Source organism: Diachasma alloeum, unplaced genomic scaffold (genome assembly GCF_001412515.2).
Source record: "Diachasma alloeum isolate Michigan unplaced genomic scaffold, Dall2.0 Dall_scaffold_00421, whole genome shotgun sequence".
NCBI lineage: Eukaryota > Metazoa > Arthropoda > Insecta > Hymenoptera > Braconidae > Diachasma > Diachasma alloeum.
In genome coordinates, this window is record NW_021680560.1 from 28,621 (window position 1) to 46,745 (window position 18,125).

The 18,125-nt window shown below is 40.5% G+C and overlaps 1 protein-coding gene across 1 annotated transcript; it reads left to right on the forward strand.

The window, feature by feature from the left end:
* The first annotated feature begins 16,534 nt into the window (after positions 1-16,534).
* Positions 16,535-17,308, forward strand: LOC107042122. Its single transcript, XM_015263013.1, has 2 exons — positions 16,535-16,971; positions 17,158-17,308. Exons 1-2 carry the CDS (start codon positions 16,535-16,537, stop codon positions 17,306-17,308), a joined length of 588 nt encoding a protein of 195 aa, XP_015118499.1.
* Positions 17,309-18,125: the final 817 nt, after the last annotated feature.

The following is an 18,125-nucleotide window of genomic DNA, read 5'->3' on the forward strand; positions in this document are numbered from 1 at the left end:
ACGCATTCATGGTTACGGGCATGAACGTCATTATGTTTTACCACAACATGTTGGAGTCTATTAACATTTTGATATATACCTACACCGCCCACTCTAACACCGGGTCTCTTGTATTGTACAATGAAATCAAAATTTTCAACATTCACATGTCTCTCATCGTCAAGCCAAGTTTCGGAAAGCATCAATATGTCCGAATTTTTTAGAACATTACCTCGTAAGTCTGTTGCATGTTTGTTAATACTGTGACAATTGAATGAAAATATCGTCATATCTCCTTTTTCAATTTTTTCTAACAGTACTAGATCGAGAGTTTTTAAACGTACCGTAGAAAGTCTCTCAAATTCTTTTCTTAATTGAGCTACTGATGTGTCTTCTCGTCGTCCGTGATGAAATATCACCTGATTTTCTGCAGGCACAATATAGAGACCTTGAGGACTTGTAACTCTTGATATAGCTACATAAACTAAGGATTGCGAATGTTTTCTGGTATACGTATACACAACACTATCGTATGTTCCTCCTTGCGATTTGTGAATAGTCATTGCGCATGCTGGCTTAACTGGAAAATGGTTTCTTTTTGCTTGGATTTTACTGTGTGATTTAGTTTTGTATAATGGAAAGGTCGCTGACCTACGACTTATCGGAGTTGCTTCATTACTTATTCCTAGTCGAGTAGCATATTGAGCTGTTTTACTACGAGTCTGTCTTCCCACACCTTTTGGAAAAACTAGCCAAACTCTGATAATTTTGTGGCTTTGATCATCTAACTCAACATAGACCAATTTTCCGACTGCTCCATTCGCTAGTCCGTCTGTTACATCGATATTCGTTGTGATTAAATATGGTTTGTTCAAAGGAAAAACGATCTGGTATGGCAGGCCACCAGTATCAATTGATGACAGTTGATGAAGTTTGAGTCTTGCAGCTCGTTCTTTTTCTAAATCATTACCACAACCGAGTATCTCGTCATCAGCAATCGAATCTTTTTTATTCTCACATGAGTTCAATACAGAAAGGTTGTAAGCATCGGCAGAATGATTATCAAAGTATAGTCTAACTNGTCGGCAGAATGATTATCGAAGTATAGTCTAACTCCGTTGGGACAAAAATTATGGGCATCCTCATTCGTAACAAACCTTGATTCAACGAGTTCCAGTTGTTGCGTATTCAAAATTTGCCCGTTACCAATTTTCGTTAAGGCTGATGAGAAACATTCATTTTCTTGTCTCATTACCTCTGTCAGTTCATAAAATTCAATACTCCTCCATAACTGATTACCACCTATTCTTTGTATTTTTTGCTTATAAATAGGCGTTGCTCTCACTGATGGCAATTGTCTCAAATCTCCAATGAAGATCATATTCATACCACTGAATAAGGATTTAAGATGACCTGTTATCTCTCTCAGTCTTAAATTTATTCGTTCCGATATCTCAGCGCCAATCATTCGCTGCTGCCTTATTGAATTTTGGTGAATATTGTGCTGTATTGGCAGGGAATGTTGGTAATAAATTTGTGCTGCATATCGGACGTATTCTGGACCATCATTCGGACTCGATAAATTCGAAGTACACGTAGAAGACGGAATGATTTTACGTTTTTTTGATGGAATTGGAGCAGGTGTTATAGCTTCAGCTACAGCAGATCACAGAAGTTTTTGACTCTCTCTGTATGCTTTACTACGTACTACAGCCGTTTTAGCTGGAGGTTTGGGAGGCTTTGATTCATTTTCCCGCTGTCTGTACTGCCTGCTGGCCTCTGCCCACTTTCCCCCTCGACGCTTGTTTGCACACGCTTCGTTTATAGGAACGACATCCCTACATCATATTTCACTGTTAGTATAATCTCGCCAATATGTTAAACAATCCTATTATCCTATTACAACAACAATACTATTTTGTGAGATATTTATCAACTCTTCTTGGTTATATTTACCTTATGTTAATGTCATCACTCTGTGAATCAGACTCTCCTCTTCTTTGGTGATTTTCAGGGGATATTTCCTCTTGTGCCACGGATGTATTTATCACTTCTATCTCGTCACTACTCATTTTTGACACAAAATTCTGTTCCAAATCGAATAAACCACAATCAATTACGTATTTCACTCGTTGTATTACACTCACGGCGCAGTACACTAACCAAGCAGCTGATGCTTGGCGTGGCGTCATTGGCCAGGGTCTGAGAGAGAGAGGAAAAGAGACAAGAGAGAGAGAGAACGTTCGTCAGTGGCTCCCTCACCTCAGTAAGCGGATACGGTGAGAGAGCGACAGTGAACGGTGAGGGATGCTGGGGGTCCCCAGGGGTCTGGTTACCCCCACCTCGCTATGGCGTTTTTTCGTGACGGTCTTGAGTCGGTTTTACTCCGGTCGTCGAAAATTCATGATGCGCGTAAAGAAGTTTCACTTCAAAAATGAATTGAAANCAAAAATCGTATTTGATGTATCTAGATGTGAAAAACTTATATGGAGCAGCAATGAGTCATCATTTGCCGAGTGGGAATTTCTGTTGGATGGAAGATTGGTCATCCCTCAACATCCTGAATATTCCAGATGACTCAGAGACTGGATACATCCTGGAGGTTGACCTGGAATACCCACAGGAATTGCATGAAGAGNTCATGATGCGCGTAAAGAAGTTTCACTTCAAAAATGAATTGAAACAAGAAGGAAACTTGAAAGTGAATGTAGTGTTAACGTGTAAATATGAAATTAAGAGATGAACATCTCATTGAAGAAGAAAAATTTTTCAGTACCAAGAATGAAATAATTCTTGATTCAACTGATATTAGGCAGTGGTTTGATGAACACATAAGAGAAAAACTTCTTGTGAAANTCAAGATGGGATGGACGATGGGGTGCTGAGAGTTGGATATCGAAATCCAACTTTCATAGTAGTATTATTTTCGATAACGATTTGGTAATAATCCAAATGAGCCGAACGAAAATTAAATTTAATAAACCAATATACGTAGGCTTTAGTATTCTAGATATTTCTAAAACATATATTTATGATTTTCACTATAATTATGTTAAAAACTTTTAAGGATGGGGCAAAACTATTGTACACAGACACGGATAGTCTTATTTATCATTTCAGAGTAGAGGATATTTATGAAATTATGAAAAATGATATTGATAAATTCGACACTTCTGATTATCCAATAAATAATGTATATAATATACCTCTAAACAATAAGAAGAAATTAGATGGAATGAAAGACGAAAATCATGGCAAGATTATGACTGAGTTCGTGGGGCTTCGAGCAAACATGTATAGTTTCAAAGTGTCTGGTGAAGATCGAGAAAAATCGCGGGCCAAAGGAGTGATAAAATCAGCAGTGAAACGTATGACATTTGAAGACTATAAGGCCTGTTTGAACCAACATAAAAATGTGTGGATGTCACAGAATATGATACGATCTATGAAACATGATGTGTTCACGATCAATCAAACTAAACTAGCTCTGAGTTGGCATGATGATAACCGCATTCTCCTGCCAAATACGACAGATACTTTGCCTTACGGTTTTAAGAATAATAATATTGTAAATAATTTGTAAAAAGATGATGGATGGGGAAAATAAAACAATAGTTTGTTAAGAAAAAAAAAGTTTTTTTATTCAATAAAAGGCCTCATACATGTGTGTCTTTAATCCACCCAACGACTATGCTACCAGTTTCATCTTCTTTTGTTACTCGGAACAACAACAACAATGCTATAAGCCAAAGAAAAAATATTCCCACTGCTGCTGCCAAAAATAATATTGTGACGGATGATTGCTCATCTTTTTTGCACTGATATAAAAACTCATCTAGTTGTACATAATATTGTGGGAGATATTCAACGTATTTTTGCACCATCTGAGTAACATTGAGATTTCTAGCAGTAATATATTCCGCTGATATTTCTACAAATTGTTGATAGCCAATCATCGTTGCATACGATGTATAAGCCTCACATCCTGTCTTGACTTGAAGAATTCCTGTGCCTGAGATATTCATTGCATCTCTCTACTCTCCTCCATATGAAAAATTCACCTCGTCTAGAGAGAGGTGAGTATAGCCAGCCCTTTTCTGTTTGCTTTCGATATGACGCAAAGGTGGAACTCAGTTTGATACTACAATTAGCAAGTGGTGACAGTTGTCTGCTGGTCATAAACATTGCAGCCTTACAAATTGGTTGAGAAGTAGCATCATAGAATGGGTACTTTAGTTGACAAATATACTGATAATCATCTGTGGTCAAGCATTCGGCAATGTCTTTAGAGTGTGCCAAGGTATAATGATATTGGCTAAGCAGCAGGTAGTCTCCTCGAGGTTGAATGTACGCTGACCCTTGGCGGTTGCCGAACACTTGAGCCGTAGGATATGGATACATTTTGTACAATTCCTGTCTTTGAGTTTAACGGTAGGATTTTCAATATTACATCCAATTTCCCATCATCAAATCCAAACTTTACCTTCAATTTTTCTAGTAAATCATCAGAACGTGTTTGTTCAATCGAGAGAGGGAGAACAAATGACTGATCCTGTCTCATTGCAATGAAATAATTGACAACAATTTCCAGTTTTTTATAAGTGAATAATTCAAAATGAATGACTTCTGCGTTTGCAGAATGTATGGGATCAATTATCGTTTCCAGAAAATGCATGTACATATCCAGCTCGATTTCCAAACGTTTCGCGCAATATCGGATGGTATTGAGCATTTGATGATGAAGCAATGATGGGAATTTGCCCTCTTTTTGTGGCTCTTCAATTAATTTGACGGTCTTTAAAAAATCTTCGACACAGGTTTCATTTTTATTTCTCAATTGATCCAGCTGATCATGTAGGTGATGTAATCCTATTTGAGCCATATGCCTGTGATAATCATTGATCGTTCGATTCAATAATTCCTCAGAGTTGAGTTGGATTTCATTCAATGATCCGAAAAGAGTTTCTGTGATAATTCCAACATATCCAGAAGGTAGACATTTACTTTCCTCAGACACCGATTGATTCATGAAAAACAGTAATTGGTCCATATATTTTTCTTCTTTCTGAACCCACCGCAACCGATTTTCACCACAAAGTACAGTCACGCATGTAATAGCCTCTGCATAATATTTACATGCATGATTCATATATTCTAGTTCATCTCGAGTGACGACTGGCCTTTGAGGAATTATTGTCTTCTAGTCAATGTGTGTTGCTAGCTTCCACTCAGCTGTCCATTCATAATGCAACCCATTGGACGTTGGAAAACCATATTTACAAAATCCATAGAGTGACAGAATGATACTATGAGTAGTTGAAATGCTAAAACCGTGGCCATTATATTGTCTTGTCCAAAGAATCCACTCCGCTGGGAAAATTACGATTAGCCTGATGGTTCATATTGGAATTCCCCCCCATCAACATTTTCTTCATCGATCCAACCATTAGAAGTGTTTTTGAACTCCAAACTTTTGACAGATCGCCCATTGCCATTTTCCTCTCACAAGGTGACATTGAAATATTTTGACTATTATTGACGCCTCCTCACAAACACCGCCACAAATCGATTAATTTTGATTAACTCGGCCCCAAAACTCGGCCCCAAAACTCGGCCCCAAAACTCGCCCCCAAAAACTCGGCCCCAAAAACTCGGCCCCAAAAACTCGGCCCCAAAAACTCGGCCCCAAAAACTCCGCCCCAAACGACGACTCTGAAATTGTTCTCCCGGTAACTCATTTTCATCTCGTTCACAAAATCCACAAAATCTTGTTCCAAACCGTCGTCTCCAAGAGTGTGACCTCAACCGCCACCCCTCGAAGAAAAAACTCGGCCACAAATATCGATGTCGACTGGTCCATTAGTTCAATGTAACGTCAACACTGCATGAGTTGCATGGCAACAAATGAACATGACTTTGAAATTTACACACAGCCAACGTAATGGTCCACTGCATATTCACCAAGGGCACTCCTTGTCTATACATCACGAAAAAGAAGGCAAACTCATATGGAGGTGCCGCAACAAATTTTGCTCCGCAAGGGTGCATACTGATTGTAAGCTTCCCTCAGGGAAAATTCTCAAAGAGACACATCATAGCGACAAACATAACAGTCAAAGGATGAGAGCGCGAAATGTTCAAAATTAAACACAAAAAATTGAAGAAAGTTATCATAATGATTTTTCACGTAGTTGGAAATTTGTTAATGAATTACTCCCATCTAATTCGTACATATACGCACCAGAAAAACATTCCTTCGGTAGGAATCCCAATCAGGCTAAGCAACATATGAAACCATTTGGATTCAGTAACCAACATATTACCATACATCTGGTCACGGATGAATCACCTGTCCAGTTGCTTTGTCATTTCATTTGGGTTGAACCACACTTACAATATATTTATTATATTTTTTGCGTTTTTCATATTGAATACCATCACATGATTCATGAATGTTTAGATGTATGTTGGTTGCAGGTTCAGAATTTTTATAGGCTACAATGTTACTATTGTTGATCACATTTTCATTCCGGGTTTTTCGGGACAGGCCTTCAAGTGCAGAAGCATGGCTTTCAATATCATTCACAGCATTATCAGCAGGCTCTTTACTCAATTTCAACATTTTGTGTTTCTGTTTGATCGATTCTCTTGCGACGGAAATCTGATGTGAAATTTGCCACTGGTTAGGTGATTCGTCCGTGACCAGAGGTATGGTGATATGTTGGTTACTGAATCCAAATGGTTTCATATGTTGCTTAGCCTGATTGGGATTCCTACCGAAGGGATGTCTTTCTGGTGCGTATATGTACGAATTAGATGGGAGTAATTCATTGACAAATTTCCAATTGCTTGAAAAATCATTATGATAACTTTCTTCAATTTTTTGTGTTTTATTTTGAACATTTCGCGCTCTCATCCTTTGGCTGTTATGTTTGTCGTTATGATGTGTCTCTTTGAGGATTTTCCCTGAAGGAAGCATACAATCAGTATGCACCCTTGCGGAGCAAAATTTGTTGCGGCACCTCCATATGATTTTGCCTTCTTTTTCGTGATGTATAGATAAGGAGTGCCCTTGGTAAATAAGCAGCAGACCATTACGTTGGCTGTGTGTAAATTTCAAAGTCATGTTCATTTGTTGCCATACAACTCATGCAGTTGTTGACGTTACACTGAACTTATGGACCAGTCGACATCGATATTTGGGGCCAAGTTTTTTCTTCGAGGGGTGGCGGTTGAGGTCACACTCTTGAAGACGACGGTTTGGAGCCAAGATTTTGTGGATTTTATGGACGAGATGAAAATGAGTTACCGGGAGAACGGTTTCAGAGTCGTCCTTTGGGGTCGAGTTTTTGGGGCCGAGTTTTTGGGGCCGAGTATTTGGAGCCGAGTATTTGGGGCCGAGTTTTTGGGGCCGAGATTTTGGGGCCGAGTTTTTGGGGCCGAGTTTTTGGGGCCGAGTTTTGGGGCCGAGTTAATCAAAATTAATCGATTCGTGACGGTGTTTGTGAGGAGGCGTCAATAATAGTCAAAATATTTCAATGTCTCGTTGTGACAGGAAACTGGCAATGCGCGATCTGTCAAAAGTTTGGAGTTCAACAATACTTCTAATGGTTGGATCGATGAAGAAAATCTTGATGGGGGGGAATTCCAATATGAACCATCAGGCTAATCGTAATTTTACCAGCGGAGTGGTTTCTTTGGCCAAGACAATATAATGGCCACGGTTCTACGACTTCAACTACACATAGTATCATTCTGTCACTCTATGGATTTTGTAAATATGGTTTTCCAACGTCCAATGGGTTGCATTATGAATGGACAGCTGAGTGGAAGCTAGCAACACACATTGACTAGAAGACAATAATTCCTCAACTGCCAGTCGTCACACGAGATGAACTATAATATATGAATCATACATGTTAATATTAGGCAGAGGCTATTACATGCGTGACTGTACTTTGTGATGAAAATCGGTTGCGGTGGGTTCAGGAAGAAAAAAAATATATGGACCAATTACTGTTTTTNCTGAGTGGAAGCTACCAACACACATTGACTAGAAGACAATAATTCCTCAAAGGCCAGTCGTCACACGAGATGAACTGGAATATATGAATCATGCATGTAAATTAGAGTGGCCCACGAAATATATATTTCCCAATTTCACTCTTCTCCTGTCTCAAAACGATAGTTCATGATATGAAGAAGCGATGTGAATTTTTTCAAATTTTTAAAACGCTTCTAACAGGCCTCAACAGCATTTCAAAATTTAAGAAAATATTTGACCCACTGGCAGTTCATAGCTGAGTAGTTTGGCGACAAGTTAAATGATTTTATGACGATCTTCTCAAAGGTCACAAGTGTCCACCCAAGACCGCGTGCTAGCCTTAGGCCATAAATCATAGGTCTACGGTCGTCCTTCCGCCCAACCATGGGGAGTGAGGCATTTGAGAATCTTTTCATTTGCCCAAAAATAATTTAAATGAATTTTAAAATGTTGTTTTCAAATCTAGGAATAATTTTTACAATTCAGACTGACAAATATACATAAAAAAGGATAATTCAGTAGCGAAGTGGTCAATCGGTCTAAGTCAATTTTTGTTCAGCCCTAGTTTTTTGATAATATCTCAGAATCTAAGCTAGATAGCAGAATTTTGATAAAAACCGTTTTTGTAAAGCAAAACGAGTTCTATAGAAGAGGTTTGTTCGAAATGCAGCTTAAAATCTCCATATTAGTCACGGTCGACTAACTCGGCCATCTCCGAAAATCTCCGTGATCCTTCGGGTCAACGGACACAGGTCAGCGCGGCACCCGGAAGAGTCAGTGATCAGTTGTGTTTCAGTATCGTCACGATAATGAGCTAGTAGATCCAGTCAATCAGTATCCTAAATTTAAGATCTTTGTTCAGTACATCAACTTGTTGATTAAGTTCAGTATAATTTCAGTGACTCAACGAGATAAAGGTGAAAAGACAATTATCAGTGAAGATTAGCCATTCAACAGTTAATATACCAAAGAGTGTGAAATTAATTGACAAGTGGTTCGATCCCACGGAAATATATTGTGATTTTTTATAACCCGCCTAACATAATTTTCCCAGGATCTCCCTCCACATTTTCATCCCACATCCACCCTAACCCTAGATATTCACCAAACAAGGTTTTTATAAAAATTTCACCATCTTCAATAGGTTTCGAGATATCCTGCAAAAATTCATCTAAGAGCTAAGTCGACTTAAACCGATTGACCACTTAACTACTGAATTGCAACATATGAATCCAAATAAACGAATTATTTACTTCGAACACGCTTTATTCTTAGAATGAATTCTATTGTGAATTTTTCTTACAATTCACAAATCATGGCTTGGGGTTCAGTCATTTACCTGCATTGGAAATTGACAAATAATATTGAATAAGGGTCAGTGCAAGGCGAATGACTAATCTCAAACAATTTATGAGGAGTAAAGCCAAGGGCCCTCATCTGTTTGAACGGGAAGGAGGCTATGTAGGTATTTCAGTGTTTCTTAATATTCCATACCCTCTGTCAATTCCCTTGTCCTCACTAAAGTTCAGTTGAGCAAAAACTTCTGAACAGGAAGCATCGCAACAAGCTTCTTTCGTGTTTATATCACTGAGAGAGCACGTATACGAAAATGCCGGAGACGCGAAAAGATACGGAAATTCCATTAATTGGTAAAATGAGATCGGAAATTGTTGGCAATCAATTGCTTTCCAACAAACTAGTATTGGAGTGTTATTTCCATCATACCCGACGTTATAGACCATAACTCACAGCCCGTGAAGCTGCGACGCGAGTTGTGCGAAAGGTGACAGTGTTTTGGGAATACGCAGGGATTCCGATAATGAAAGAATACCACGCGATTGCTAAACTCGAGAAAGTAGTGAACGAGTATCAAAATATCCTCAAATATCCTCCTGAGAAGAAGAATTCTCACACATATCAAACGAGAGAGGCAATCTTTAGATGCACGTTGGAAGACTTGTTTGATATTGCTCACCAAACACAAGTGGGTGCTATGAAAAATGAGGCAGTGATCACCCTTTTGAACCTTCATCGACAAACAGGACGAAAAGGTTTGCTGGATATGATCATCGATACGGGAGTCGGTAGCATCCGTGATGAAACGGAAGAACAGAAAGAAGACAAAACGACCGAATCATCAAAACCAGGTAATAATAATAATAATAATAAAAATAATAATAATAATAATAATAATAATAATAATAATAATAAAAAAAAACAAGAGTCAACTCCACTCTTATGGAAAATAGATAAACGAGAATGAGCTCAATCCATTCGTTTTGCTTGCGAATGGAAACTTTGCAATCCATCGTTTTTCACATTTCCTAATTAGTCCATACGCTAGGGGTACTTCTTTGTACATTGAGATGTCCATTAGATTTTATTACTGGATTCTATGTTTTCGAGGTCGCTGATTGCGAATATGATGATCGTTTGTGCGAAATCGTGGGCAGTCTCTTTGTTTATAACAATTTAATTGTTTAAAACGGAATATCGCAGAAACGGTTGGCTATAGGGGAAAATGTTTCAAACAAAAAATGTTCCTTATCAAAAAGTGGACATATTTTGTTTTTTAACATTTTTTCATAGCTGTCATGGTTGCAGAGATATTGCGGATGCAAGTCCAGCGAACGGCGCGCTGGCACTATTGCGCGGCGGCAACGCGCTCCGGAGTCTTTAAAAAAAAATGGTTGGACGGAGAAAAAAATTGTTGAAACAAAAGATGTTCATTACAAAAAAATACATCAGATCAGTTTTTTTAATTTTTCAATTATTCCAAGTAATTTTCGAGATATTCAACGTTTTATGGGCGATGACGGGACAAATTCGCATTGCGTTGATCATTAAACCGTCATTATCGCGTTAACTACTAGGAATAGACCAAAATGTCTAATAACTCAAAAGATGAGTCATGAAATTACCAATATCTTTTGTTTCAACTTTTTTTCTCTAGTGCCATTCATTCAGCAACTAACTCTCTCTGTGAAATTCGTTCAACTCGTTACTCTGCTATTTGTTCGCTAAACAACGTGCAATCTAGCCAGAAAATCACGCGAAAAAATAAACTCTCTGAAAATACGATCTTCACCCTCAGGAGTCTCAATGCAAACTGACGGTGAGTTCTTCAATTCCGTAGGATGAAAACAAAACTCAAAAATGAAAACATAGATAAGGCTATTGTGTACGAATTCGGAGAAAACTGTGGCAACGCCACATAACACTGCAAATCCGTTGTGCGACGTGTGGAGTTGAGGTGGACGTTCAATGCACTCATACCCTGATTTGCGCCCGGAATATTTTCTGAACGGACGGAGCTAGAGAAAAAAAGTTGTAACAAAAGATATTGGTAATTTTATGACTCGTCTTTTCAGTTTGTTTGAAATTCAGCTATTCAAACTAGTCAAACGGTCACCGGGCTCAACGAAAATCTCGAGAAACTTCGGGACCCTTCGGGGTCACGGTCAGCTACGAAGAAAATCGCCGAAAAAGTCAGTAGTATCGCTCTAGCCACCGAGAGAGTCACTCTAATCACAGTACTGTATCGCCGTAACCGCTCAATCGAGTACATCACCGGAGTACATCAACCCGATACATTTGAGTCTAGCGCTTTGTATAGCGTCTCTATTTAATTCAATTCAATTATCAATTAATTCCGAGTTAACTATCAATTATTTTGAGTCAATCATCAAGTTCAATATCGAGAGAATCTCAAGTGCAGTGCATTTTTAAATTATCATTTAATTGACTTTGTCGAGCAACGCAATAGTGTAACATTATTAATTTATCAAGACGCGTGGGTTATTCCACAATAAAGTACATCAACAGTGTGGTTTTATAATTCCGCGTGTTTTAATTTTCCACCTCCTTCCACAATCCCACTTTTCCCCAACCGGCATCTCAATTTAGCTTCAATCTCAAACAAATGGTCCTTCGAGCCGGATAGAGAAAGAGTGCGTGAGAGTGAGTGGAAAATTCTAGAATAAAAGGGACGCCTCGTGTGTAACGGACTTTCGGGTTCCACACGAGCAAATCTACGGACAGGTCAAGACAATCAACAGTGCAGAATGTTGTGCCTAGTGTTTACAGTTGAAGTTCGGTATTGTAAACACCGGTAGTGACATTTCGACCTCTAGTGCTGTGCAACTTCGAAAAACCTCGGTCTCCGTCGGGACTAGCCGAGGGCCAAGCCGCGCGCGCTACGCGAAAACCAATAGGCAGTTGGAAGAGTGCCCTCACCTAATAACGTGCCCTACCTTATCGACAGTGGGCATCAAGTCAACATCAGTCGGTATCTACTTACTATCGATAAGTTACCTCACCCAGAGCAGAGACGACCACCATGTCAGACGCGGAGTTAGGAGATAATCAACGTATGCATGAACGCACTGAGGAGATAATCAAGCGAAATTGAGCCAATTATCCAGATAACTGAGCATCCATCTCAAGCGCACTTCAGTGAAGAAATTACACCGCTGTTTCCTGACGCGACTCCCATTCACCAACAAGAAAATAAACACACTGTAGCCGAGATGAGAACTGCAATAGGCGAACTCAGAGACTCAGAAGTTCCAAACAAATAAACTGGACTTCAAGGTAATTCACTCAATGATATTTATCAAGAATTGTTGCAGTCAGCCGAGAACATTAGCGGTCTCACAGTCGAGGAGTTGGACGGCCAGGAGAAAATTATCAAAGGAGAATGGAATGAATTTCTCATCATCCAACACAAAACTCAGCGAGAACCTCCTGCCAACTCATCAACATATTATTCAGAGCACTTTAGCGGTAACCCTACGCAGTCTACTCCCATCCTGGACTCTACTCAACAGACGAGCATCAAACGGAATGTGTCTGACATGGGAGCGACAGGGGAATTATCCACAGTTCAAAATTCCAAATGCAGCAGATCGACTTCAAGGTCAATAACTTGGACGAGATTCATCAAGAACTGTTGCTATCAGCAGAGAATATCAATAGCCTTACCATCGAAGAATTAGAAGGCCAGAAGAAACTCATCGAAGCGGGATGGAGAGAGCTGCTCAACCTCCAAGAGAAATTCATCGAGAATTTACTTCCGACTCATGAGTATATCACCGAGACTACCTATCAGAGAGCTGCAAAAAGACTCAAATTAGTTGAGAAGTATCGGGTTATATAATTCCGACCTTCTATAGGAATCATCAGGAGATTGTCAACACCATCAACGAGCTAAGGGAATCCAGAGACTCCAGGATTGAGAGATAAGTATCATATTCCATTTATCAATACTTTGGCAAGTGATACGTCTCTCACCCTGTGTTTCTCCCCTTAGCAATCAATCAACTACGAGCTTGGCGGCGACTGAAGGAATTTACGCCTCCTCCGAGTCGACGGAAGGCTCCTAGAGAACAGCATCAGCAACAGTGAACCTCAATCGATGAGAAAGCTCATTAATCGGAAACAGATGAAAAACAAGACAACTTATCGGGAGATCCAAAGTCAGCAGTTCAACAATGAGGATAGATTCATCCAATAGCTACCTCCAACTCAGAGTACATCATCAAGAGTATCAATAGCAGTGCTGAACATCCAAAACTTCAGCTATCATCGACCCTAGCATCGAGAGAGGGACTTTCAGAAACCACTAGAGGAGAGGTCAAGCGTCACTTCCTCATTTTTACGATCAAATCTTGGTAAGTGATACGGCCTCATCTTCTGTGTTTCTCCCCTCAGCAAAATCCACACCAAGAGCAGTCACATCGAAGTTGACGACAACTGAGGGAATTTACACCTTCAAGTCGACAGAAGGCTCATCAGAAGGAGGAACATCACCGGCAAGTTAGATGCATACTAGGAAGATGCGCGATCTCCAGAGTATCAATGATCTGCGCTATCAACAATAGTTCAAGTAAGAGCATAGCCAACAAAGAGAGTGTCGATTAGAACCGGAGCTCTAATCGATTAATCATCAAGAGAATATCATCAACAACAGAAGAGTCATCACCAAAGAGTTCACTAATCTATAGTATCTACGATCATCAACAGAGAGGATGGCCGATCGACCTCTAGATTTCAAGGTCAACGATCGGGAACAATCATCAAAGATCTGCAACGACTGAGCTTCAGCGTCAAGATCATCAATCAACAGTTCTCATCAATAATCAGAGATCAGCACTATACAAACTCTGCAACTAGCTGATCGAAATTATCAAATACCTGGTCCAAGAGACAATCATCATAGGGGCTAACAGCCAAGGCGGATCATCAAAGAGGTTGTCAAGTCCAGAACTTCTCAAATAAAAGATTGGCGCCAACACACAACCATTGATTGAATAACTGTAAGACACAATCAATTGCAAAGTTGCTCGCTAAGGATTCCCAAGTGCACTAAAGGAATCCATGAACGAGCAGTCAATAGAGCTTCACCCAAGAGCTAGGACCAGGACCAATCAACTCAAGTAACAGAGCGATCACCAGATGAACTCAAGTGTGAGATACACAGAAAGTCCACACACACCAGAGACGAAACTGGGCGCTACATCGTCAGATTCCCTCTACGGACCTCACCAACAGCGCTCGGAGAGTCTAAATTCAAGGCCTCACGTCAACTCCAGTCAGTTGCACGTCGTCTCCAGACAGACGAATCATATTCCCAGCTCTACAGAGAATTCATCAACGAGTATGAGGCACTGGGACACATGCGCAAAGCACCAGAAGGAGCAGAACCCGTCACAGCATAGTATCCACCGCATCAGGGGTCTGAGAGACAAGCAATCAGCACGGAACTGAGGGTCACCAGTAATAACCTCAGTTCGACTCATCATAGAACAAAAACGACAGTCATCAATAGTAATCCAAAGCAGAGATATCCTACAGAGAAAGGTCGTTATCGGCTCACCCAGGTACAACAGAGCCCGCGCCTGAGAGCCACTCAATAAATACTCAATAATAGCTGAGATTTGCTAAGGAAACGAAATCCCGAACCAAGCAATCGGCAAGCTCAAGAGAACATCAACAAGCAGACATCACCACAGATTGAGAGAATTTAAGACACTCTCAAGCCTTCAGAGAACATCGAGAGAGCATCAGCGCAGCAAGTCTTCAACTCAAAACCCGGGATTGCAGGGAGCAACTGGATTCAGAGGTAAGGTATCATTTTCTCTATTTATCAATTTGGCAAATGATACCGCCCTCATCCATTGTTTCTTTCCCGAGGTACATCAACACCACCAGAGGAAATCATCAAAGAATTGATCATCCAGTTCGAGGAGCCTATCACCAAAGTGCTCGGATTGTATTGGCATCAATCGTCCGATACATTTCGATTTAAATCAAAGCAGTTTGAGTCAGCGACAGTCACCAAGAGAGTAGTAGCATCAGAAATTGCTCAACTGTTTGATCCATTGGGATTCATCGCTCCAATAATCACCCGAGGCAAGATAATTATTCAAGATCTATGGAGACCTAAGCTCACTTGGGACGAGCCACTTCCAGACGAGTATGAAAACCAGTGGACGAGCTTCAGAGAGAACCTCCACAAGTTAGAGCAAGTCTCAGTGCCAAGGCAGCTGAGACTCTCATCGGAGATATGCAGCATCCAGATCCACGGGCTTGCAGATGCTTCAACAGCAGCAATGGGCGCAATGGTGTACATTCGCACCAAGCAAATCGACGAGCCAGCATCGACAGTATTGTCCTGGCTTGGATCAAGAGCCACCCATCAAGATGGAAGGATTTCGTCCAAAATAGAGTCATCAAAATCCAGGAATCTCTTCCAAACGCTATTATGAGACACATCAGCGGTAAAGAAAACCCAGCTGACTGTGTATCCAGAGAACTCTCACCAAAGGAACTAACAGAACATCAGCTATGGTGGTCAGGTCCTGAATGGATAAATCAGGAACCTGAAAGCTGGCAGTCATTACCACCCGACACTCAGCAGAAGCATAAATAGAAGCGAGGCCATCTCTATCACATCAGACAACCATCAAAGTCAAAGCCTTGGTAGAGCTTCTCAACAGATACTCAAGACTATCCAAGGTCCTCCAGGTAACAGCTACCCTGAACCGAGCAATTGATAGGTGCAGGAGACAGCCAGTTCCTCAAACGCCTGTCCTCACATCTAGAGAACTCAACGAAGCCAGACTGTTTCGGGTAAAAATAACACAATATCAATATATGCATCTGTTCATAGACTTCTCGAGAGAGACTATCAACTACCACGGAGTCATCCGTTAGCAAAGCTGACTCCAACGCTAGACAATGAGAGCATCATCAGGCTAGGTGGCCGCCTTAAGAATTCTCAATTAGCCCGTGACGAAATTCATCCAATTGTTCAGTCTCATCAGTCTCGTCTCACAATGATTGGTCATCGAAGAAGCTCACCAAAGAGCTCTCCACGGAGGGACTCAACTCATCCTAGCCTATACTCACCAGAAATATTGGATCATCGGTGGGAGAGGCATAGTGAGAGCATAAATCCTACGCTGTCCTATCTGCATTAGACACCGAAGAAGACAGGCCCAGCACCTAATGGGCCAACTGCCTGCTGTAAGAAGATCACCTGCACGAGCTTTTCTCCACATGGGAGCGGACTATGCCGGTCCCTTCCCCATTCTCAAATGGCGACTCATAAATGCCCAACCATCTATTGTTCATATCACAGTATTTGTGTGTTTCAGTACATCAGCAGTCCATTTAGAGCTCGCTTCCAGGCAAACAACACAGGCTTTCATCGGAGCTTATAAGAGATTCACCGAAAGGAGAGGTATCCCCGAGGTTATGTACAGCAACAACGCCACTACGTTCGTTGGAGCCTCAGGAGTACTCAACAAGCTGTACAATCAAGAGTCCAGAGAGAATCAACAGATCCAAGCTGCCCTCGCCACAAATGGGACTCAATGGAACTTCTCACCACCGAGAGCACCCCATTTCGGAGGCAAGTGGGAAGCAGTTGTTAAATCGGCTAAGTAACTTAGCCGTAAATGTTTTGTCTGTGTCAACTGCGAGACATAGGAAAAACCAGAAATCAAGAAAGCATCAGAATTTCCAGAAGCCTCTCCAGCATCCTATCTACCGCAGAACAGGCCCTGGAAGATATCATCAATCCGAGCTGTGAGTCGTATTAAATGACTTCAGCCCTAAATTATCAACAGTACATCAGCAATCAGCCCTAAATTATCACCAGTACATCAGCAATCAGCCCTAAATTATCACCAGTACATGAGTAATCAGGAGAAGAAATCTATCGAACAATCAGGAGAAGAAAACTCTCGAGAAGACGATCCAGAGCCAATCAACGAGTAACCAGCAAAGTAAGCAGCGGAGAAATTCAACGCACAATTCATCATCCCTGATGATGAATGGCCCCCGGGATGTTTGAAATTCAGCTATTCAAACTAGTCAAACGGTCACCGGGCTCAACGAAAATCTCGAGAAACTTCGGGACCCTTCGGGGTCACATTCAGCTACGAAGAAAATCCCCGAAAAAGTCTGTAGTATCGCTCTAGCCACCGAGAGAGTCACTCTAATCACAGTACTGTATCGCCGTAACCGCTCAATCGAGTACATCACCGGAGTACATCAACGCGATACATTTGAGTCTAGCGCTCCGTACAGCGTCTCTATTTAATTCAATTCTATTATCAATTAATTCCGAGTTAACTATTAATTATTTTGAGTCAATCATCAAGTTCAATATCGAGAGAATCTCAAGTGCAGTGCATTTTTAAATAATCATTTAATTGACTTTGTCGAGCAACTCAATAGTGTAACATTATTAATTCATCAAGACGCGTGGGTTATTCCACAATAAAGTACATCAACAGTGTGGTTTTATAATTCCGCGTGTTTTAATTTTCCACCTCCTTCCACAATCCCACTTTTCCCCAACCGGCATCTCAATTTAGCTTCAATCTCAAACACAGTTATTAGACATTTTGGTCTATTCCTAGTAGTTAACGTGATAATCACGGTTTAATGATCAACGCAATGCGAATTTGTTCCGTTATCGCCCATAAACCGTTGAATATCTCGAAAATTACTTGGAATAATTGAAAAAGTCAAAATACTGATCTGATGTATTTTTTTATAATAAACATCTTTTGTTTCAACTATTTTTTTC

Bases quoted from the DNA above. Each gene is read 5' to 3' on its own strand.
- LOC107042122 (XM_015263013.1), top strand. From the start codon at position 16,535: ATGGGCCAACTGCCTGCTGTAAGAAGATCACCTGCACGAGCTTTTCTC. The intron at 16,972-17,157 runs GTAACTTAGCCG...AATTATCAACAG, and splicing joins GCAGTTGTTAAATCGGCTAA to TACATCAGCAATCAGCCCTA.